Below are 23,500 nucleotides of genomic sequence, written 5' to 3'. Positions count from 1 at the left end.
AAACTGCTGTAAAATTTGAAATACTAGTAATAATGGTCTAAACTCGGGTGGGCACCAGAAAGTTGTGAACCAATGCAAGGGTGACCCTAAAGTGCTGGGCTCCCTAGGCTTAGCAACTAATTGGATTTGGTAGGTAAGCCTCTGAGTTAGATTTGGCCTGGCACCTTACCTGACTCCCATGAGGTGGAAGATATGGAGACAATTAAAATGTCTTAAGATGCTGCCAGCCAATGGCCTATCTTAATTTTCACTATCCCCAAGATCTTACGTTCTATAACTACAAAGGAGAGTGTGCAGAGTGGGTTTTCTGAGTCTCCATTTTGTTCTTTTTTTCAGCTTAATGCAATACCTTACAGTTTTAAATTATTTTTAAAAGTTCAAATTGTTCTAGTCTGACCATGATGCAGTAAGATCTTTAGGTGCTAAAGTGCAACAAACTGGAACTTTTTGTCAGACATACATGCCGTACTTCAATTTTGAAGGAAAAGAGACAAAAAGTAAGAAAACTAAGAATTGTAAGTAATTTCTTTTAATAGACATTCCAGACCATACAGGGTGTGTTTAGACTGCCTTGTCACCTGTGCTTTATCCTTTTAGCAGACATTCATTGAGTATCTGCTGTACCAGAGTCAGTGCCAGACACATTCACATTCAGCTTCTCATTTCATTCTCCACAAAAGTCCTTAAAGAGAGGATTGTTATCATCACATTACAAGAAAGGAAATAGTGTTAAAGAAATGAAGCAATTTGCTTAAAGTAGAATTCAAACCAGATTGGCACAGAAATAGTTCTTCCTGAAGACCTGCAATATGTAGTAATCAATACTAGTTCACTTGCTACTCTGTCAAAATCTTTTCTGACCATACTAGTTATTCCTCTTGCTTTGAAAAAAAATTTTTTTCCCAATGATCTTCCCCAGCCTTCCTTTTACTTCTGCTGTACTTTCCCTCAGAGATTTCTCTTAACTGTGTGACTTCAGTGATCTATTCTGGGTGGATGACTCACCAAGTCAGTCAGCCTTGCTCCCTTAGTTCCGTGTCTTAATGTCTGAGTCAATGGCACTATATTTAGCTTCGCTAGGACTCCTTATCCATAAGTTATGGCTAGTAATATTACCTTACAAACCTAGCAGGTGGGTTAAGTGGAATAATGGAACAAATGCACCTGACATAAAAAGTGCTCAAAAATGATAGGTGCTTTCCTAGCTCTCCAGTCTCTAGTTTTCTCCAAACTAGACAAACTCAGTTTCAATTCACTGTTGAAATTTAACTTTATAATTTCTCTTGATCCCTAATTAGCAATTCTTTTTAGTTTTCAAATTCCTATGAAATCCTCCCAATTACACAGGGTGAAAATCCACTCATTTTAATAATCTCCTTTTGCCTGTCATGTCCAATTAATTGGTAAGCCTAGGGAGCCCAGCACTTCAGGGTCACCCTTGCATTGGTTCACTCCTTTCTGGCTCCCACCCTAGTTTAGACCGTCATTACTAGTATTTCAAATTTTATAGCAGTTTCATGAATGATTCCCCTTTCCTAGCTCACCCACTTCCCTTCTATCATGCATATTACATATTCCCATTAATCATTTTTTACACAGCAATTTAGCATTATCACTCTTCCAAAACTTTGTAATCTACCTGCATGTTCTGTAAGATACAGTCCAAACTCTTTGACATTTTGACCAATCTACATTTCCAGTCTTCTTCCCTACCATTTTCCAAAGATATCTCCTCCCCACACAGTTAGGACTAGATTGCAAGAAACAGAAAACCTGACAATTGCTCAATCAAATCTCGAAGCAGAGGGTCCAGGGTAAGTCTCCAAGAAATCATCAAGAACCAAAGCTCCTATCCAATTAATTTTCCATCCTTAATGTGTGGCTTTCAAAATAAAATGGTGGCTAATATATTTCCATTCCAGGAGGAAGGAGAGGGAAGGCACAAAAGGAGCTCTGCCTTTTATTTGGGAAGGATTCTCTCTCTTTTGTCCCTTTCCGACCCTCAGGGACTTCCATTGGTGGCTCATTGGCCAGAATGATATCACATGGTCACGAAGAAATGCAAGGGAAGCTGTGGAAGCAAGTTTTCAAGTTGGATATGTTGATATGCTAAACAATGTCTAAGAAACAAATGTATGTTAGTCTGCTTGGGCTGCTATAACAGAATACTATGGACTGGATAGCTTACACAACAGAAATTTATTTCTCAAAGTTATGGAGGCTTGAAAGTCCAAAATCAATGTGCCAAAGATTGGAGGCTAGGACTTCAACATACGAATTTTGAGGGGACACAATTCAGTCCATAGCAAAAGTGATAAAAAGAAGCAACAAGCAGAGTCTGCCACACAAGCCAACTGAGCTCCTACATTTATTTTGAGTATCTCCTCCCTTTTGCTACTTCTTTATCCTTGTTCAGTAACTTCTTCTGGCCATATCTCTGTTATCAAAATTTTCTCCATGAAAAGACGCCAGTTGCCACAGTCAGGACTGATCCTGTTCCTACTTCTAGCTGCCATAGTTCCATATGGGAGTCATCAAATTAGATCTTGTATGCTCTTTATGTGCAGTTCTTAATAGTGACATTTATTTAACGTTTATTTGTCAGGTACTGTGCAGCCCCTTTATATATATCATTTCTAATTCTTTCAACAGCACTGCAAAGTTGGATTACTTCACATATGAGGAAACTGAGGTGCAGAGAGATTAAGTAATTGCCCAAGAGAATGGCGGAGACAAGTTTTGAACATAGTTAAGTTTGGTTCTGCAGTTCTTTCCACCACACCATGCTGCCTCTCCAAATAGATTGTCTGTGCCTCCCAGGCAGTGATCACATCCCTTTCCATATACCTCTTTGCATTCCCACACTTAGCAATGTGTGTTTTACATGGTAGAAATGTGTTAAATATTTTTCTGAATGAATGATAGTAACAATGGCCCAAGGTAGTCCAAAATCCAGATTTAACAAAAACAATTATGTCCATAACAAAATTGCCGATGTGGTGTTAATTGTTGAAGCTGAGCAGTAAGGGCATGGACTTGCATGATTCTGTTCTCTTTAATTTTTATGTGTTAGAATTTATAAAAGTTCTATTTTTATATAAATTCCAATTTTATATAAATTCCATTAAAGCCTTAAGTGAGATATAATATTCATTGGTTGGAAGGCTCACTATTTTCAGGATGCCATTTTTCTCCAATATGATATGTAGACTAAGTGCAATCTCAGTCAAAATCCCAGCATGCTATTTTTCTAAAAATCTACATGCTGATTCTATATTTTATATGGAGAAGTGAACAGTTTTGAATAGTCACAACAACTTTGAAAAAGACTCACACTACTTGATTTCAAGCCTACTGTAAGGCTAAGGTAATCAAAGGCAGTGTGGAAAAGGCAGAAGGACAGATACATACGTACAGCAGTGGAGCAGAACAGAGTGTTAAAAAATAGATCCAAAGTTTTATAGTCATCTGATTTTCAAGAATGGTGCCAAAACACTCCAATGGGGAAAGAAAGATCTTTTCAACATATAGTGCTGGAATGACTAAATACTCATATGGAAAAACATAAATAAACCTGGACCCTTCCTCACATCATGCACAAAGACTAATTTGAGATGACTCATAAATCTAAATGTAAAAACTGAACTATGAAGCCTCTAGAAGAAAATATAGGAGACTACATTGTGGCATGATGGCAGTTCAAGGTAATTAGGCAGAATAAAAAAGGAATGATTTTAAAAATTGGTAAGTCATACTTCATTGCAACTAAAGACTTCTGCTTATGAAAAGACACCATTAAGAAAATTTACAGGCAAATCACAGACAGAACCATATTCCTGATGATGGATTTGTTTTCAGACTACATACGACACTTGTACAACTCAGTCATAAAACCTCAAAAAGCCAATTTTAAAAGTGGAATTTTAAAAACAGAAGTCAACAGGTGATGTTCTTTGCAGAAGCCTAGAAGGTCCCCGCTGCCACCTGGGAGCACATTACTGTTGGAGCATGAAGATGGCATCATCTCTGCTCTGAGATTTCTCATGAGTTTTCCCTGGGCCAGACTCACAGAATGTACTTCTGAAGGGAAAGGGTAAAGGTCTGCTCTTCTGTTTGTTTAATGGAATAACATTTTATACACCTGAAGTATGAAAGAGCTCCCAGAATACTGGGAATTAACCATTGTTTTTTTTCTTTTTTGGTTTTTTTTTGGTGGGGAGCTGATTTTGGTTTTGTTTTTTGAGGGAATTCTGTTGATTTTTTTTTTTTAAGGATAAAAGCTCACTAGCTGTATTTCAGAGTTCACAATTGATAAATAGCACTAAGAAAGAAAAGCATTTCCCCACTATGCCCCAAAATATCCAAAGAAATACCCATCTGAATTGCCTCAATTTTTTTCTTCTCTGAAACTACTCTTTTTATCATACAAATTTTGTGTCTGGAACTTTATGTAACATTTTAAGAATGGCGTTTCTTCCAGACACTTAAATAATTTTATTAATGGGTTAAAATATGTGGTCCTTTACAAAATTATGTGACTCATCGATAGGGTCATACCTAACTTAATAGTTTAAAATGGAACCTTTTCTCATCCCTTTTGTTTTAAAAAAAATTAGTATAATTTTACTCACATAAAACCTCAGGTTCGTAATAGACGTTTCAGCCTAAATCCATTTTGTGTTACGAATTGGATGACCGAAGAAGCTCCACCTTTCTCACAAGGGAATAAAGAACTCAGATCCAGCTTCTAAGTCTAGACATGGCGCAATGCTTTCAGTAGAAGCTAAAGAAATTGTAGAGAGTTACGGGTCTTTTTCCTGCATGGTTGACCTGACATCTTGCTATTCCTTGTCTCAGTTTCCTGTATGTTAGTTACCAAGGAGTGGGCGGCTAACACAAAACTTTATTCTTTCACAGTTCTGGAAGCCGGACATCTGAAATTAGCATCACTGAGCCAAGATCAAGGTGGGTGCAGGATTCACTCCCTCTGGAAACTCTAAGGAAGAATCTGTTCCTTTCCTCTTCCAGCTTCTGGTGACTGCCCAGATTCCTTGGCTTGCAGCCTCCCCTCCAAAACAATTTAAATAGAAAGGGGTGTGTGGTCATAAAATTGCCACATTCCCTGCAATCTCCATTGCTTTGTGTACAGCAGCTAGATTGCTATTAACTTACATTTGACTGGTTCATTTGAATATTCAAGTCAAATCAAATATTTATTGTCCACCTACAGTTTTCTCTTCCCTCTTTGTTAAAATATGACAGTATGTAAATCTTTGGATGAACAATACAAAATAAAAATATAACAAAGCTCAAATTTCAAAAGAGCATTTTAAGAATCTAAGCTCAGATTTTACCTGAAGAATTATTAATTCCATGAACATCTGTGATATGCCTCTCTATGTATATATATTATGCCATATAAATTCTATGCCAGACATTATATGCCAAGTTCTGAAGAAGAAGATGATGAAAAAAGACCTGGTGCCTACTTCAGGAAGTCCGTGTGGGGGACGAAGAGACACGTGGAAGCAGATCCTAATTCAGCAAGGTAAGAGCCATTGAAGTGACTAAGTGGCTTCTTTTTCCTCAGAAGTGATATTTGAGGTGATCCTTGAAGGACAGGGCGTTCCGAAGGCACACAGGAGTCAGAGAAGGCATTCCAGGCAGAAGCAACCACAAGGTCAAAGGCACGAAGGTAGAAGTGTGGGTGGTGGTCACTGGCGAGGTCAAATGGCTGGGAGGGTACGACTGGCGTTTTTATCATCCGCAAGAGCTTAGACTTTATCATTCTGGCATCAAGAAGCCCCTAGAGGTGGGAGGGATGCCAGTAAGCTTTGCCTTATCAGTGCGACCTTGTCTTCCTGTTGTCTGCTCCAGAGTCAGTTGCAAAGCCAAAGATGTTGTGGACCACCTCAGGCGCTCTGCTATAAAAGCAGACTGCCTGCTGAAAAGCTGTCTGCAAAGCCAAAGGAAGTGATGTAGGAGTCTATATTTTAGGAGTAATCCTTCACTCCTTTATTATGACTTTTGGAGATACCAAAATGGCCTGACATAACGGGGAATTGGGAAACTGTTGCTCAAATCCAGGTCGAGACAGTTTGGTTTATACCTCAGTCAGGGTGTCAATCTGGATGTCCATTTTCTTGCTTTGTTTTCTCTGAGCTGGCTTCAGATCAAGTATGACTATCATGCTTTTTGTTGCCTCTGCACCCCCATCGTACTTGTAGGAGAAATAGCTTAAATTTAGGACAGGACTGAACAGTACGTGTGCTGGCTGCCCCTCTCTGACTAGCGCATGTTTCTCAGGAAGGCTGGTGGCAGGGAGGAAACAGGCCAGAGGAGGGACCATGGGAGAAGGAAAGGCCACTCCCAGGTCCCAGCTGATGACAGCGAAGGCCTGATGAAAGCAGAGGCTGAGGCCAGCCTGAGGCCAAACTCTCTCAGGGAAGGATAGCCACCCCACCTAGACCTTGTCTTTCTTCCTTTACGCATCTAGGCTTCTAGAATTGGCTCACACTCTGGCCCTAAGAAGTAAAAACATACGTAACATGTTTTAAACAGAGGGAGATCTTTTTTCATCTTTAATATGCCCCTTCAGCATTTTTAAAACATTTCAAAGCAAGAGAACAGCATTTTTAAACAAAAGGATAGCATTTAAACAAGAGGATAGTATTTTTTAGACGGAAGACAGCTAAGAATAAAAGAAATTTCTACATGATGAATAACTAGAGAATTCTGAGGGTCAACTCTATAATTGGAGGTACTCCCACTGCATTGTCACTGGGAAAAGGGACAAGTGGTTGACCATATTGTTCAAGATATGTCATGGGAATTTTTTTTTAAAACAGCTTTGTCACCCCTGGGGGAGAGAGGGAATTCAATTCCAGTGGTTTCAGTGGCTCATGGGATCTGGAAGCTTTGTGTGGCCTCATGATATGAGGGGTCAGCCTCTCCTCTCCCATCCATTGTGGTCACTGAGGGTCCGCTGAGCCAGGGCTCTTTGCCTCTGCTCTGTGCTTGGCAGAGACCTATGTCTTTTATCCCCCCTTCTCTTTAGCCTACTCTCAAGCTGAATTCATCCCATTGCCACAAAAAGCAGATGTGACTGCTATGAGCAGAACGCTGCCTGGCTCACTCTATTAATCATCTTAGCAACTTTTCTGCAGTACTCGTCATCACTGAGGAAGCAATCTAAAACAATAAGTTTCCCTTTCGCTTACTCAAACCTGGGGAAAGAAAAGGACGTCAAATTCTCATCGCTGTTCGTGATGTACCTAACTAGCTCTATCGGCTCTTCTTTTTTTTTCCTAATAGAGACAGGAAGGGTTTGAAAATGTTATATAGTCCAACAGAGACAGTTTTAAAGTTTCTCTCTGCCTCCCAGAATAGCCTCTTCACTGAGTGCCCTTTCCTCACCTTTACCATTATGTTTGAATTTCTAATTTAAGTTTATAATTCAGTGAGCACATATTTATTGACTTTCTTCTGTTAGTCGCCCTGTCCTGAGTACTCTATTTTCCTGTCAAATTCTAATTGAGAAATGCCAGCAAAACCCTTCATTCTGATGCCTCTGGGTGTGGAAGAGTCTTTTTGCTCAGACTATCCCAACTGCTACTTTTACAAATGTTCTATTTAATGAAGAGACCAAATGGAATAATTTGGACCAGAAACTGATGGTTTGGGAACCTGAGCTATCCTTATTTTATTTTCTTCTCTGTTGATTGAAATCACTGAACAATAAATTGCAACACATCTACTGAATGTTGTGTTGATACAGAGTCTGAAGAAAATATCATCAGCTCTCTCAATAATACATTCTGCTCTTCAAAAGAGATATAATATTAAGACACAAAGGTTTTAAAACCAAAATTTTAGAAATATGTAATTTATTTATTTATTTATTTATTTATTTTTTTGAGAGGGCATCTCTCATATTTATTGATCAAATGGTTGTTAACAACAATAAAATTCAGTATAGGGGGGTCAATGCTCAATGTACAATCATTAATCCATCTCAAGCCTAATTCTCGTCAGTCTCCAATCTTCTGAAGCATAACGAACAAGTTCTTACATCGTGAACGAATTCTTACAGAGTGAATAAATTCTTACATGGTGAACAGTACAAGGGCATTCATCACAGAAACTTTCGGTTTTGATCATGCAATATGACCTATAAACCATCAGGTCAAATATGAATATTCATTTGATTTTTGTACTTGATTTATATGTTGATCCCACATTTCTCCTATTATTATTATTATTTTTATTTTTAATAAAATGCTGAAGTGGTAGGTAGATGCAAGATAAAGGTAGAAAACATAGTTTAGTGCTGTAAGAAGGCAAATGTAGATGATCAGATGATCAGGTGTGTGCCTATGGACTAAGTATTAATCCAGGCTAGACAAGGGCAGCAAGACATCCACGGATGCAGAAGATTTCTCTCAAAGCAGGGGCGGTGAGGTTCTGAGCCTCACCTCTGTTGATCCCCAAATTCTCACCTGATGGCCCCCCTGCGACTGTGCCTGTCTTAGGTTGTTCCTCCCTTGAGGAATCTTACCCGTCTCTGGCTAACCAGTCATCTTCCGGGGCCATACAGGGAAATGTAAAGTTGGTAAGTGAGAGAGAAGCCATATTGTTTGCAAAGGTTAGCTTTTTACTTCTTTGCAGATTTATGCCCTGTGGCTTCTATGCCCAGCACTCGTCTCGAGGTATCTTTACCACCTGGAGGAATTATGATACTCGGTAAATTCGATATGAGGCACGAATTCTATTTAAGGTTTGTAATTAGGAAGGAAGAAGAAAAGCTATAGATGTAGCATATGAAGGAAACTTGGGAGGATTTATTATTTCTTTGACATATCTTCTTGTATAGTACCTTAAGTATGTATAGGTTTTAAACTACTAACTAATTTGCACACACATATTAACATAATAGGAATACGGTGACATAAACAAAGCAAATCTATAATTACCAGCCATCTCCAGTGAAGCCAAGAAAACCATTTAGGCACCCTAGGCATTTGTGAAAATTTATCTATGATATGATGGATATTGTCCAACTGTACTTGAACCATCAGACAAATTAAAGCAGCCCATTTCTGGGATCTGTTCACATCCCATATGTTCTTTTAACCATAGATAGTCTATAGTCATGAGATTTTGGGGTGCTACAACTTGCACCCCTCCCAACTCCTGGTTGAGTTCCAACAGTACAGATCCGGTCAAATTCGTTGTCTCACTGTATGCACATGCCAGCCTAGACATCTCCCTCCTCCTTCTTATGGCAAGTCCAGGAGACGGTGGGCTGGATGCAGCCACAACCGCAGCATCGTCCGGATCCCTGTGGAGGCTTTTTGATGATCATCCCCCGGCACGAGTCCTCCAGAGAGTGCTGATGCCGGAAGCTCCTCCTCATATCGTATCTTAGTTCATTTTCTGGGTATCCAAGCTAGGCCTTGATCTTCTGCGTAGAAACAAACAGACCCTTTGCCCACACTTTGACATGCCCTCTATACCACTGTGCAGAACTCATTGGAGGTCAGCACACAGTAACTGCTTTTTTTTTTTTTTTTTCTTTTTAATTAAGAGAAAGGAATATTATCAGAAAAGAGTACCTCCATAGCTGATCATCTGACACCCTTTAAGTGATCAACATTAAGGATATTTAAAGCATGCGTTGATCTTTGATTTACCAATAGTTTTATCCTGTTAAGGAGTAATCCCCCTTTTCTTTCTTTCTTTCTTTTTTTTTTTAAATTTTTAATCTACACTTACCTGAAGAATACTATGTTTATTATGCTCTCCCCTATATCAGATCCCCCCTAACAACCACATTACGGTTACTGTCCATCAGCTTAGCAAAATGTGGTAGAGTCACTACTTGTCCTCTCTGTGTTGTGCAGCCCACCCTCCCCTTTCTCCCTCCCCCCCATGCATGCTAATCTTAATACCCCCCTTCTTCTTCCCCCCCCTTATCCCTCCCTGCCCACCCATCCTCCCCAGTTCCTTTCCCTTTGGTACCTGTTAGTCCATTTTTGGGTTCTGTAATTCTGCTGCTGTTTTGTTCCTTCAGTTTTTCCTTTGTTCCTATACTCCTCAGATGAGTGAAATCATTTGGTATTTCTCTTTCTCCGCTTGGCTTATTTCACTGAGCATAATACTCTCCAGCTCCATCCATGTTGCTGCAAATGGTTGGATTTTTCCACTTCTTATGGCTAAGTAGTATTCCATTGTGTATATGTACCACATCTTCTTTATCCATTCATCTACAGATGGACATTTAGGTTGCTTCCAATTCTTGGCTATTGTAAATAGTGCTGCGATAAACATAGGAGTGCATATGTCTTTCTCAAACTTGATTGCTGCGTTCTTAGGGTAAATTCCTAGGAGTGGAATTCCTGGGTCAAATGGTAGGTCTGTTTTGAGCATTTTGATGCACCTCCATACTGCTTTCCACAATGGTTGAACTAATTTACATTCCCACCAGCAGTGTAGGAGGGTTCCCCTTTCTCTACAGCCTCGCCAACATTTGTTGTTGTTTGTCTTTTGAATGGCAGCCATCCTTACTGGTGTGAGGTGATACCTCATTGTAGTTTTAATTTGCATTTCTCTGATAATTAGCGATGTGGAGCATCTTTTCATGTGTCTCTTGGCCATCTGTATTTCTTTTTTGGAGAACTGTCTGTTCAGTTCCTCTGCCCATTTTTTAATTGGGTTATTTGTTTTTTGTTTGTTGAGGCGTGTGAGCTCTTTATATATTCTGGACGTCAAGCCTTTATCAGATCTGTCATTTTCAAATATATTCTCCCATACTGTAGGGTTCCTTTTTGTTCTATTGATGGTGTCTTTCGCTGTACAGAAGCTTTTCAGCTTAATGTAGTCCCACTTGCTCATTTTTGCTGTTGTTTTCCTTGCCCGGGGAGATATGTTCAAGAAGAGATCACTCATGTTTATGTCTAAGAGGTTTTTGCCTATGTTTTTTTCCAAGAGTTTAATGGTTTCGTGACTTACATTCAGGTCTTTGATCCATTTTGAGTTTACCTTTGTATATGGGGTTAGACAATGGTCCAGTTTCATTCTTCTACATGTAGCTGTCCAGTTTTGCCAGCACCATCTGTTGAAGAGACTGTCATTTTGCCATTGTATGTCCATGGCTCCTTTATCAAATATTACTTGACCATATATGTTTGGGTTAATTTCTGGGGTCTCTAATCTGTTCCACTGGTCTGTGGCTCTGTTCTTGTGCCAGTACCAAATTGTCTTGATTACTATGGCTTTGTAGTAGAGCTTGAAGTTGGGGAGTGAGATCCCCCCTACTTTATTCTTCTTTTTCAGGATTGCTTTGGCTATTCGGGGTCTTTGGTGTTTCCATATGAATTTTTGAATTATTTGTTCCAATTCATTGAAGAATGTTGCTGGTAATTTGAGAGGGATTGCATCAAATTTGTATATTGCTTTCGGCAGGATGGCCATTTTGACGATATTAATTCTTCCTAGCCATGAGCATGGGATGAGTTTCCATTTATTAGTGTCCCCTTTAATTTCTCTTAAGAGTGACTTGTAGTTTTCAGAGTATAAGTCTTTCACTTCCTTGGTTAGGTTTATTCCTAGGTATTTTATTCTTTTTGATGCAATGGTGAATGGAATTGTTTTCCTGATTTCTCTTTCTATTGATTCGTTGTTAGTGTATAGGAAAGCTACAGATTTCTGTGTGTTGATTTTGTATCCTGCAACTTTGCTGTATTCCGATATCAGTTCTAGTAGTTTTGGAGTGGAGTCTTTAGGGTTTTTTATGTACAGTATCATATCATCTGCAAATAGTGACAGTTTAACTTCTTCTTTACCAATCTGGATTCCTTGTATTTCTTTGTTTTGTCTGATTGCCGTGGCTAGGACCTCCAGTACTATGTTAAATAACAGTGGGGAGAGTGGGCATCCCTGTCTGGTTCCCGATCTCAGTGGAAATGCTTTCAGCTTCTCGCTGTTCAGTATAATGCTGGCTGTGGGTTTATCATATATGGCCTTTATTATGTTGAGGTACTTGCCCTCTATTCCCATTTTGCTGAGAGTTTTTATCATGAATGGATGTTGAATTTTGTCAAATGCTTTTTCAGCATCTATGGAGATGATCATGTGGTTTTTGTCTTTCTTTTTGTTGATGTGGTGGATGATGTTGATGGATTTTCGAATCTTGTACCATCCTTGCATCCCTGGGATGAACCCCACTTGGTCATGGTGTATGATCCTTTTGATATACTGTTGAATTCTGTTTGCTAATATTTTATTGAGTATTTTTGCATCTACATTCATCAGGGATATTGGTCTGTAATTTTCTTTTTTGGTGGGGTCTTTTCCTGGTTTTGGTATTAGGGTGATGTTGGCTTCATAGAATGAGTTTGGGAGTATTCCCTCTTCTTCTATTTTGTGGAACACCTTAAGGAGAATGGGTATTATGTCTTCTCCGTGTGTCTGATAAAATTCCGAGGTAAATCCGTCCGGCCCCGGGGTTTTGTTCTTGGGTAGTTTTTTGATTACTGTTTCAATTTCTTTGCTTGTAATTGGTTTGTTTAACTTTTGTGTTTCTTCCTTGGTCAGTCTTGGGAGGTTGTATTTTTCTAGGAAGTTGTCCATTTCTTCTAGGTTTTCCAGCTTGTTGGCATATAGGTTTTCATAGTAGTCTTTAATAATTCTTTGTATTTCTGTGGAGTCTGTCGTGATTTTTCCATTCTCATTTCTGATTATGTTGATTTTGTGTTGACTCTCTTTTTCTCTTAATAAGTTGGGCTAGAGGCTTATCTATTTTGTTTATTTTCTCAAAGAACCAGCTCTTGGTTTCGTTCATTTTTGCTATTGTTTTATTCTTCTCAATTTTGTTTATTTCTTCTCTGATCTTTATTATGTCCCTCCTTCTGCTGACTTTAGGCCTCATTTGTTCTTCTTTTTCCAGTTTTAATAATTGTGATGTTAGACTATTCATTTGGGATTGTTCTTCCTTCTTCAAGTGTGCCTGGATTGCTATATACTTTCCTCTTAAGACTGCTTTCGCTGCATCCCACAGAAGTTGGGGCTTAGTGTTGTTGTTGTCATTTGTTTCTATATATTCCTTGATCTCTATTTTGATTTGTTCATTGATCCATTGATTATTTAGTAGCATGTTGTTAAGCCTCCATGTGTTTGTGAGCCTTTTTGTTTTCTTTGTAGAATTTATTTCTACTTTCATACCTTTGTGGTCTGAAAAATTGGTTGGTAGAATTTCAATATTTTGGAATTTACTGAGGCTCTTTTTGTGAGCTAGTATGTGGTCTATTCTGGAGAATGTTCCATGTGCACTTGAGAAGAATGTATATCCTGTTGCTTTTGGATGTAAAGTTCTATAGATGTCTATTAGGTCCATCTGTTCTAGTGTGTTGTTCAGTGCCTGTGTGTCTTTACTTATTTTCTGCCCGGTGGATCTATCCTTTGGGGTGAGTGGTGTGTTGAAGTCTCCTACAATGAATGCATTGCAGTCTATTTCCCTCTTTAGTTCTGTTAGTATTTGCTTCACATATGCTGGTGCTCCTGTATTGGGTGCATATATATTTAGAATGGTTATATCCTCTTGTTTGACTAAGCCCTTTATCATTATGTAGTGGCCTTCTTTATCTCTTGTTACTTTCTTTGTTTTGAAGTCTATTTTGTCTGATATTAGTACTGCAACCCCTGCTTTCTTCTCACTGTTGTTTGCCTGAAATATGTTTTTCCATCCCTTGACTTTTAGTCTATGCTTATCTTTGGGTTTAAGGTGAGTTTCTTGTAAGCAGCATATAGATGGCTCTTACTTTTTTATCCATTCTATTACTCTATGTCTTTTGATTGGTGCATTAAGTCCATTTACATTTAGGGTAACTATTGAAAGATATGTACTTATTGCCATTGCAGGCTTTAGATTCGTGGTTACCAAAGGTTCAAGGTTAGCTTCTTTAGTATCTTACTGCCTAACTTAGCTCGCTTATTGAGCTGTTATATACACTGTCTGGAGAGTCTTTTCTTCTCTCCCTTCTTATTCCTCCTCCTCCATTCTTCATATGTTGTGTGTTTTGTTCTGTGCTCTTTTTAGGGGTGCTCCCATCTAGAGCAGTCCCTGTAGGATGCCCTGTAGAGGTGGTTTGTGGGAAGCAAATTCCCTCAGCTTTTGCTTGTCTGGGAATTGTTTGATCCCACCATCATATTTAAATGATAGTCGTGCTGGATACAGTATCCTTGGTTCAAGGCCCTTCTGTTTCATTGCATTAAGTATATCATGCCATTCTCTTCTGGCCTGTAGGGTTTCTGTTGAGAAGTCTGATGTTAGCCTGATTGGTTTTCCTTTATAGGTGACCTTTTTCTCTCTAGCTGCCTTTAAAACTCTTTCCTTGTCCTTGATCCTTGCCATTTTAATTATTATGTGTCTTGGTGTTGTCCTCCTTGGATCCTTTCTGTTGGGGGTTCTGTATAATTCCATGGTCTGTTCGATTATTTCCTCCCCCAGTTTGGGGAAGTTTTCAGCAATTATTTCTTCAAAGACACTTTCTATCCCTTTTCCTCTTTCTTCCTCTTCTGGTATCCCTATAATACGAATGTTTTTCCTTTTGTATTGGTCACATATTTCTCTTAGTGTTGTTTCATTCCTGGAGATCCTTTTATCTCTCTCTATGTCAGCTTCTATACGTTCCTGTTCTCTGGCTTCTATTCCTTCAATGGCCTCTTGCATCTTATCCATTCTGCTTATAAATCCTTCCAGGGATTGTTTCACTTCTGTGATCTCTTTCCTGACATCTGTGATCTCCTTCCGGACTTCATCCCACTGCTCTTGCATTTTTCTCTGCATCTCATCCCATTGCTCTTGCATTTTTTTCTGCATCTCTGTCAGCATGTTCATGATTTTTATTTTGAATTCTTTTTCAGGAGGACTAGTTAGGTCTGTCTCCTTCTCAGGTGTTGTCTCTGTGATCTTTGTCTGCCTGTAGTTTTGCCTTTTCATGGTGATAGAGATAGTTTGCAGAGCTGGTACAAGTGACCGCTGGAAGAGCTTCCCTTCTTGTTGGTTTGTAGCCTTTTCCTGGGAGAATAGCGACCTCTAGTGGCTTGTGCTGGGCAGCTGTGCGCAGACAGGGCTTCTGCTTCCTGCCCAGTTGCTTTGGGGTTTATCTCTGCTGTTGCTGTGGGCTTGGCCTGGCTGGGGCTGTTCCTCCAAAATGGTGGAGCCCCGTTGGAGGGGGAGCAGCCAGGAGACTATTTATCTCCGTAAGGGGCCTCTGTGCTCCCTGCTGCCCAGGGGGTTAGAGTGCCCAGAGATCCCCAGATTCCCTGCTTCTGGTCTAAGTGACCTGTCCTGCCCCTTTAAGATTTCCAAAAAGCACTCTCCAAACCAAAACAACAGCAGCAACAATGAGAGAGGGAACAGAAAGAAAGAGAAAAAAAAAAGGAAAAAAAAGGAAAAAACAAGCGTTTTTTTTTTTTTTTTTGTCCTCAGGTGCCGGTCCCAGGCACCCGCTCACTGGTCCTGCTGCCCTGTCTCCCTAGCACCAGGATCCCTGTCCTTTCAAGGCTTCCAAAAAGCACCCACCCACCGGTCCCGCAGGGAAGGAACGCTCAATATTCTTTGTCCTCAGGCACTGGTCCCACGCACCCGCTCACCAGTCCCGCCACCCTGCCTCCCTAGCACCGGGGTACCTGTCCCTTCAAGGCTTCCAAAAAGCACTCGGCAAAAAGAGAGAAAAAAAAGGGGAAAAACGCGCGATTTCTTCCGTCCTCAGGTGCTGGTCTCAGGCACCCACCCACCGGTCCCACAGGGAAAAATGCGGGATATTGTTTGTCCTCAGGTGTCGGTCCCAGGTACCCGCTCACCAGTCCCACCGCCCTGCCTCCCTAGCACCGGGGTCCCTGTCCCTTTTAGGCTTCCAAAAAGCACTCGCAGAAAAGAGAAAAAAAAAAGGGGAAAAACGCGCGACCTCCTCCGTCCTCAGGCACCGGTCTCAGGCACCCGCCCCCAGGTCTCGCAGGGAGAAACGCGGGATATTCTTTGTCCTCCGGCGCCATTCCCAGGCACCTCCTCACCGGTCCCGCCACCCCGCCTCCCCAGCAACGGGGGCCCGTCCCTCTAAGGCTTCCAAAAAGCGCTCGCCAAAAAAAAAGAAAAAAAAACCGCTCCGGTTTCTCTCCACCCGCCGGGAGCCGGGGGGAGGGGCGCTCGGGTCCCGCCGGGCTGGGGCTTGTATCTTACCCCCTTCACAAGGCGCTGGATTCTTGCAGGTGTGGATGTGGTCTGGATGTTGTCCTGTGTCCTGTGGTCTCTATTTTAGGAAGATTTTTCTTTGTTATATTTTCATAGCTCTATGTGTTTTTGGGAGGAGATTTCCACTGCTCTACTCACGCCGCCATCTTGGCTCCGCCCCTGTAATTTATTTTAACAATTAGGGAAACAAGTTTTAGTAACAAGGTTATAATATGTGTGTTGGTCCACTGAGCCCTTGAAAAACTCTAAATATTTCTTAAAATGGGGAGCTCTTAAGAGGTCAAACAAATGTGCTGTGTTGTTATACAAACATAGCTAAAGCTATGACTTATTTATAGATAAATGGCTTTGCAAGTCTTATTCCAATTTATTCAGTCTTTCCCATTTAAAAAGTGCATTGTCTATTTATCGGGTTCAGTGCTCGGCACTGGGAATGCAGAGATGAGCCTTGTCTAAGGAGTTTGTAGTGTAGTGACTTGGCTATAATCTCACTTAACAATTTAATACATATTATTACATCCCGTAACTTCAAACTCTGGAGTTTAAGGAGAGTTGAAGTAATGATATTCCAGGGTACTCATTTACTCAATTAACTACTGATATTTAAACAAACTCAAGTCTCTCACATTAAAAACAATGATTCCACTGACCTCTCCAGCTGCTTCCTTCTTACTCCCTCTTCACAGCTAAACTTCTCAAGAGCTTGGTGTCCCCACTCTCTTTCTTTCCCCTCCATCCCTCACTTCCAATCTTTCACCTCCATCAACCAAAACAACTCTAAGGCTCCATGGGCCCTTTTCAGTCTCATTTTACCCAATTTGTCCCTTCTAGAAACACTTCTTTCCTTTGCTTCCATACTTTCCTGGTTTCCCCCGTACCTCCAGTGTCTCTTTTGTATAGATTCTTGTATATGGCTGTTACTGGTTAAAATTTCTCAAAGCCAACTCCTAGGCCACCTTTTCTTCTCCTTTGCTAATTTGTACTGAGGTACTCTCACCCATTCATATGCTAACAATCCCATATTTACATTTCCTTCCCACCCCTCCCCTCTGAACCCAGACCTGGGTATCCTGATATACACTCTCCATCCCCACCTGGAGATCTCAGAAGCTCCTCAAACTCAGTGCTCCATCTGGAACTCCTGACCCTCACTCCATGCCAGTGTTTGATTTCTCAGCTAAAGGCATGTACTCCACTCAACTGCATAATCCTGAGCCCTGGGAATTGGTCTGGAAATTCTCTTCCCCTTAGCCCTGCCTCCCATAGGATCTAGTACACTTAAAACCCTTCAATCAGTGAGCATTACTTGCAGCAGAAAGATCATAATCTGACCCCTGACCAGCCCCATTTCGCAGCAGGCTACCCCCTGCTCCCTCTATTCCCGGCGTGCTAATTTACCTTCAGTTGCTTTAATGTGCCATGTTCCTTTCAGCCACAGGGTCTAGCACAGTTGTTCACCTTGCTTGAACTTCTTCCCCCTCTGTACTCCCTTGGTAACTCCCACTCATCTATCAGATGTAAGGTTACTTCTTCATAGAAGCTCTCCTGACCCCTGAGACCAAATCAAATCCCCCTTCTTACACTCTTATAGACCCTACTTTCTCTTCATAGAAATTATCATTTGGATTTATAATATTTATATCACTTATATTTGTTTTATAAATTGTTTATGTGTTTTGATTGTCTATATTGCCACTAATCTGTCAGTTCAATGAAGGTAGGGCCTATATTTATTATTCTTACCATGTTATCCTCAAAGCCTAGTGCAGTACCTGGCACGTAGTAGGAAGTCAATAAAAATTTGTAAAATGAACAAAGAAATGAACAAATGAAGGTCATAGTGACTTGCTCAAAGTCAAGATAGAAAGACTGAGACTAGACAATTTCTAGAGAGTTAATAGCCAGACAATCTCCAGTCTAGATTACTAGCCTTCTCACAAAGAGCTTTTCCTGGATTGTTCTGAATTACTGGTACCAAAGCAACTTTGTAACTCATCGAGTTGAATTTCTCAACCCTACCATTTTCTACAGATAGCATTTATTCAGCAAGAGGATGCTGCTTTTTTCCATGAAACACGTGCTATCTTTTTGCTCTATTTTGAAGGGGTATTATGATAAACTCTGCCACTATTGAAAACTTGCCAAGCTTCCTGAGATTCTCAGAACAAATATAAGGTGTAGGTCACAAAAAGCAATTTTGTTTCTTGGAGTAGAATTTCCTATTCAAAAAATGCTGTTAATTTGAGAAGCCGATATTTGCAAACGAACATTCTATTAGGAGGGATAATCATCATCACATTCCTAGCTGCTGTATATACACCGTCTTTTGAAAGTGAAAAAGTAGAAAGCCACTTGGCTGCATGGAAGTGCCTGTGTATTTTATAAAAAACACATAAAATGTTCCGTGGTTGGAGGAGAGGTTGCTGTATTTATAAGACAAACAGGTTCACTGTTACCCCTGAAGAATCATGAAGTAGTGATTCTCAAGGGTCTTTGTGCCATGGATGAAAATGGAATCATTATTTTTGAACTGCGCCTGCTCACGTCAGAGACACCTACCTGCAACCGGTCCGTTGGTTATAAGTAGCCGTGATTGCCTTACTGATTGTAGGTGGGGTACCAACCAGGACCAGCCAAAGCCCAAACCTGGTAAGTTTTATTAACCCTTCTGTGTATTTCATTTCCATTTCATGCCTTGGGGTGGGAGACAATCTCTACTTAGGCCAGTGTGGTCTGTGTCTGTCTCAGATGTGTGTACAGCGCATTTCTCGGTTTGGGGTATATATTTTTGTTTCTCTTTGGAGACTACTGTCTTAACACTTATGAGTAACTTAAGATTTGTTTGCTTGTTCTTTTTTATGAAGTGCATTTTCTTTGGAGACCACAAAGTGCATTTTTTCAAAGATGAAAAGCTATACTTAGACTTTGTAGGTTGTATTCATAATTGCTTTGTGTATCACTATGTAACATTTTCTTCCTCATGGACTCTTTTAAGCTAATCAGCTGTATCTGGGGGGCTTCATATGCAGATGAATCCGGAGAAAAACAAGTCTGCAAAATTAGGGTGAACTGATACACTACTTCTTCATTGTCTGTCTTTTAAAAATGTTTCTTCTTTCTCTTTTCTGTTTTTGCTCCCCTCTTCTCCTCTCTCCTTTTCTCTCCTCTCCTCTCTCTTCTCTCCCTCTCTGACTGCTGATATTTTCCCTCGTCCTTGCTCTTGCTCAGCTTCATTCCGCCATGCCCAAAGCATTCCTGCTGCTGTGTGTTGGCCTGGCACTACTCGGGCTTGCTCACGGAGCCATGCTGAGAAACGAAGAGAAATGGAAGCCCCGCAACAACCCCAGAAACCGAGATCTGGTAAGAACATGCTCAGGGACAGCTGAGAGGCAGGGCGGAAGAGGCCAGTCTCTGGGTTTATGCACACTGCACTCTGCTGGTCCACAGTGGAGAGGAGGCTGCCAAGCTCTGGGAAGATTCTTCAGCAGGACATGTGAGGGTCTTGCTAGCGTAGTGGCCGGTGTCCTATTGTTCCTCTGGCCAATTTACATTTGTTTCTGTAAGGAGAAACAAACATATATTTAGAAAGGATCTTACACACACACAGCACATTACATTTGCAAATGATCTTAGAGAACACACTGATTTTATAGACTTAGTTTCTGATACATATACAAAATCAAGAGGAAATTGCTTTTTGCATAGCTTAGATTGAATTGATAATAAAACAGATTCTCATACAACCAACACATGCAAAGCTCAATTGCAAAAACTGAAAGTTGACCTTTGGTAGTCTTTGGTAGGCATTATTTTCAACATAAGGCTGTCTAAGAAGAAAACCGTAAAGATATCAGTAAAAATTCTCTTTTAAAAATATGCTAAGTTCAATAAACATACTAACATTACTATTTCAAAGCATAGTTTCTCTCAAAGAAAATATGTTAAGTTCAATAAACATACTAACATTATTATTTCCAAACATAGTTTCTCAAAGAAAATTATGTGAACTATAACAACATAGGATTAAAACAATCAAATAGCCCTTTGCACAGCTTCTGTGCAAACCGTTAGACAAACAGGTTCACTGTTACCCCTGAAGAAGCATGGAGATGTCATTCTCAGGGGTCTTTGTGCCATGGATGAAAATGGAATCATTATTCTCCTCCAACCACGGAACATTTTATGTGTTTTTTGTAAAACCTTTTCCTAAAGGAAAGCAGGAAAACCCAGGTCTGAAAAGAAACTGTAGCCGAAGACAGACTGGGACGTCCCCACCCTTCAGAGAGGGTGCGCCGAGCTCTGATCACTGCGGTGGTCGATTTAATCTCTGGCTTCAGTACTCAGAGGTGCTAGCAAAGACCCCTTTGACCATGGTGCTACTAAGTAGGTGATATACCTCCCTTGATTTCCACAAGAATGGTGAATTACCTTGCTTAGGGCTGAAATGTCAGAAAGAAGGCATGATAAGTGACAGTGGAGAGGAAGGTGGAATAGAAGTAACCAAAGTTTGTACTTCTATTTCGAGGTTTCCCACTTCCTTCCGCTTAGATTAGGACTAATGTCAACTCAGGGGGAAAACAGAGATGGGGAAAATATTCATCTCTGAGCTTTTTGGATGTTTAATTTTTATATGGCACTGATCATTTTCTTTCTTCAGTTTTTCAGAACCCTTCGTGCATATTTTAAGGGAAGAGGTCTTGATCTTGGGAGGTTCCCAAATACTTTCGTCATGAACCAGAATCCCAGACCTGTGTCTTTTGAATCAGAGTTTATTGCTTCTGCGTTTGCAGATTATGAGGAGCAGAAAAACTCCTTTCCCAGTTTCCTCAAAGGCTGACTGTTTCTTCTGAGCACAGGTAAAAATGATCCCTTTATTCCCAGGATTTGTCCAAACATCCAACTTAAGTCATAAAGAGATTTTGAAAGTATTTATTTGAAAATGATTTTCTTTTCCTCAGAGAAATTAATGCTCAATTCTGATGATACTCATTGCTGTTAATATTTGGATTTGGTTCAGATGTCTATGATTTGGTTTTAAAAAGAAATGATAGTTATGATTTTTTAAGCATAGTTTTCTTGGGAAGAGGTATATTAAAATAGTAGAATTATCACCTTTAATAGCATTATTAAATATAGTGGAATACCACACACTTTTACCTATATCTTTTTTTCAGACTCAGGTCATATAGCTAAAGTTAGGTAGAAAATCATATATAAATAAGTATGTGAATTGTGCAGTTGGATAAAATAGAAAGATAAAGTTAAAAGAAAGGGTCTCTGGAGGAGAAATAATAAACATATATTTGAGCTTCAACTTCCTCACCTAAAGAAAATAAAAGGAATATTAGTAAAGATGTTATTTTTCTCATAGGAAAAAAATTAGAAATATATTTATGAGATTTGAATTTTGTTAATCTTATTCTTTTTGCATTCTTATCAAATAAATGCTTGCTATTTATAAAGTAACAGGTATGGCACATTAGAAGAAAATGCACTATGTCTCTAGTTTATTAGCGTTGGTTTGGATGAATAATAAAGGGAAGTGAATCATAATCGAAATCCACTCCCCATTCTTCCGTGGTGCGGGTGTAGGGATGAAGTTGTGAGTAAGCATACCATTGTTACACTGCATTGTGCATGTGAAAATATTTTGATTATTAGTTCTTTTGAGTGTGATTTTTAAAAATAATGATTGTCATTCTAAAAAGAAGACGTAATTTACCATGTGGCATATGCACTTGAAAACTTCTATCCTGAGAAAATAGAATAAGCAGAAAGATGTTAATGAAGGGTTACCTTGACTTTTCTCACATGTAGGCCCTAGGCTATCAGACACTAATACAGAGAAGTAGTTACTGATACCACAAGGGCTACTTCAGTGTGGGAGAGTGGTGCATGCACGTTGGTTGTAAGCCTTCGTTTCTTCATCTATAAATTGCAGGTGCTAATGTCTAACTCACAGAGGTATCAGAGAAAATATCAAATGAATACTTCCAAGTGAGCATGGAATGAAGTAATATTTAAGGCAGGAAAACAGAGCAAGCACCCAGTTGGTAGTGTTGTAATATAACGGAAATTAATTGGCTTTGTGTAAGAAGCTAAGCAAATGTTTGGAGAGTATTTCATAATTACAAACTCTCCTTTCCTAACATCTCTGATTAGAAAATGAAAAAACAAAGAGTTTTCACTGAACTATGTTGATCTTTGGGTCTTTGTGGTGTTTGTGTAGTTTTTATTTACTATTTCATAATATTTTCTTGTTCTTCCAGGTTCTGGCTATTTTAGAACTACAGGTGAAGCTTCTCATTAAAAAATTTTAATCATGGTCATGGCTAAACATTTTTTCCCTCTACTTTTATTTGTCAATGTGTAATGATTTTATTCTACGTTTCCAGATTTGCATATAAATAGATTGACCCTTGGGAGATAATCTGACTCAGTGGTCTATTTTTGGAGTTTTTTTCCCACTCTATAACCATGAACATTGATGTAGAACACTGCAGATATTTTGTAAGAGCTACGGGACATTACGAGTCAAAAGAGATGATGATCTTCTAAATTACATGTTTACTTGAAGCTTGTCTTTAAAACTTGTCTTGTATGCTTATTACCTGTTATCAATCATTGTTTTTATTTCAAAGGGACTTTGCAAATTTTTACTGTAGTTCATCATATGTAATAGGGATTTAGGCTTAAAATTTGTCTTTTTCCTAAAGAGGAGATGCATATGTTACTGAAAGATCTCACAATCTAAGTTTCATACCAAGGGAGAGTAAGTGATAAATATCCATAAATAAGTTGAAATGGAAAACAAAGAAATTTGGGAGACTAGGAATTGCTAGGATCTCTGTGAGATGTTCTCTGCCACTATGTTTAGAGGTGGACCCCGTGCTACACCAAATATCCTAGCCCCACCCCAGCTCTGATTCTCTTTTGCACACAACCTCCTTAAGAACGGAGAGTAGAAATGGGTGGATTTCCCTTCTTTTACAGCCAACCGTGTCCTCCTCCCAACCAGATGGGGCTGAATTATTCTGATTCTCGTATCCTCACTTGGAATAGCAACTTTTCCTGTATCTTTATGGAGAGCTGCATCATTTTCCCTGTGATTCCTGCAAAACAAGCGTTGTACCTGAATGCAAACATTGGTGTCCTAATCACATTAACCTGTGCATTCCAAAATAGTCTTCTGTGGCTTTTTTGTGGATGATTGATACTGAATATAAAAATAAAATATTTATGCTAAGA

The 23,500-nt window shown here is 39.7% G+C and overlaps 1 protein-coding gene across 6 annotated transcripts in view; it reads left to right on the top strand.

Annotated features, from left to right (window-relative positions):
• LOC140845022 (uncharacterized protein C2orf66-like) overlaps positions 1-23,500 on the top strand; it is a 29,914-nt gene extending 6,414 nt beyond the window's left edge. The window contains exons 2-6 of one of the 6 annotated variants that reach the window (XM_073218493.1): positions 4,918-4,965; positions 5,435-5,695; positions 19,481-19,612; positions 20,910-21,108; positions 22,522-23,500. In XM_073218493.1, coding sequence (XP_073074594.1) covers positions 19,493-19,612; positions 20,910-21,089 — 300 coding nt within the window. In that variant the 5' untranslated portion in view covers positions 4,918-4,965; positions 5,435-5,695; positions 19,481-19,492 and the 3' untranslated portion in view covers positions 21,090-21,108; positions 22,522-23,500. Of the gene's footprint in view, positions 1-62; positions 4,094-4,917; positions 4,966-5,434; positions 5,696-16,348; positions 18,892-19,480; positions 19,613-20,909; positions 21,109-22,521 lie in introns of those variants that run through there. The other 5 variants (XM_073218494.1, XM_073218495.1, XM_073218496.1 and 2 more) reach the window with 5 other exon arrangements.

Source organism: Manis javanica, chromosome 12 (assembly GCF_040802235.1).
Source record: "Manis javanica isolate MJ-LG chromosome 12, MJ_LKY, whole genome shotgun sequence".
NCBI lineage: Eukaryota > Metazoa > Chordata > Mammalia > Pholidota > Manidae > Manis > Manis javanica.
This window is presented reverse-complemented; position numbering and strand designations above follow the sequence as displayed.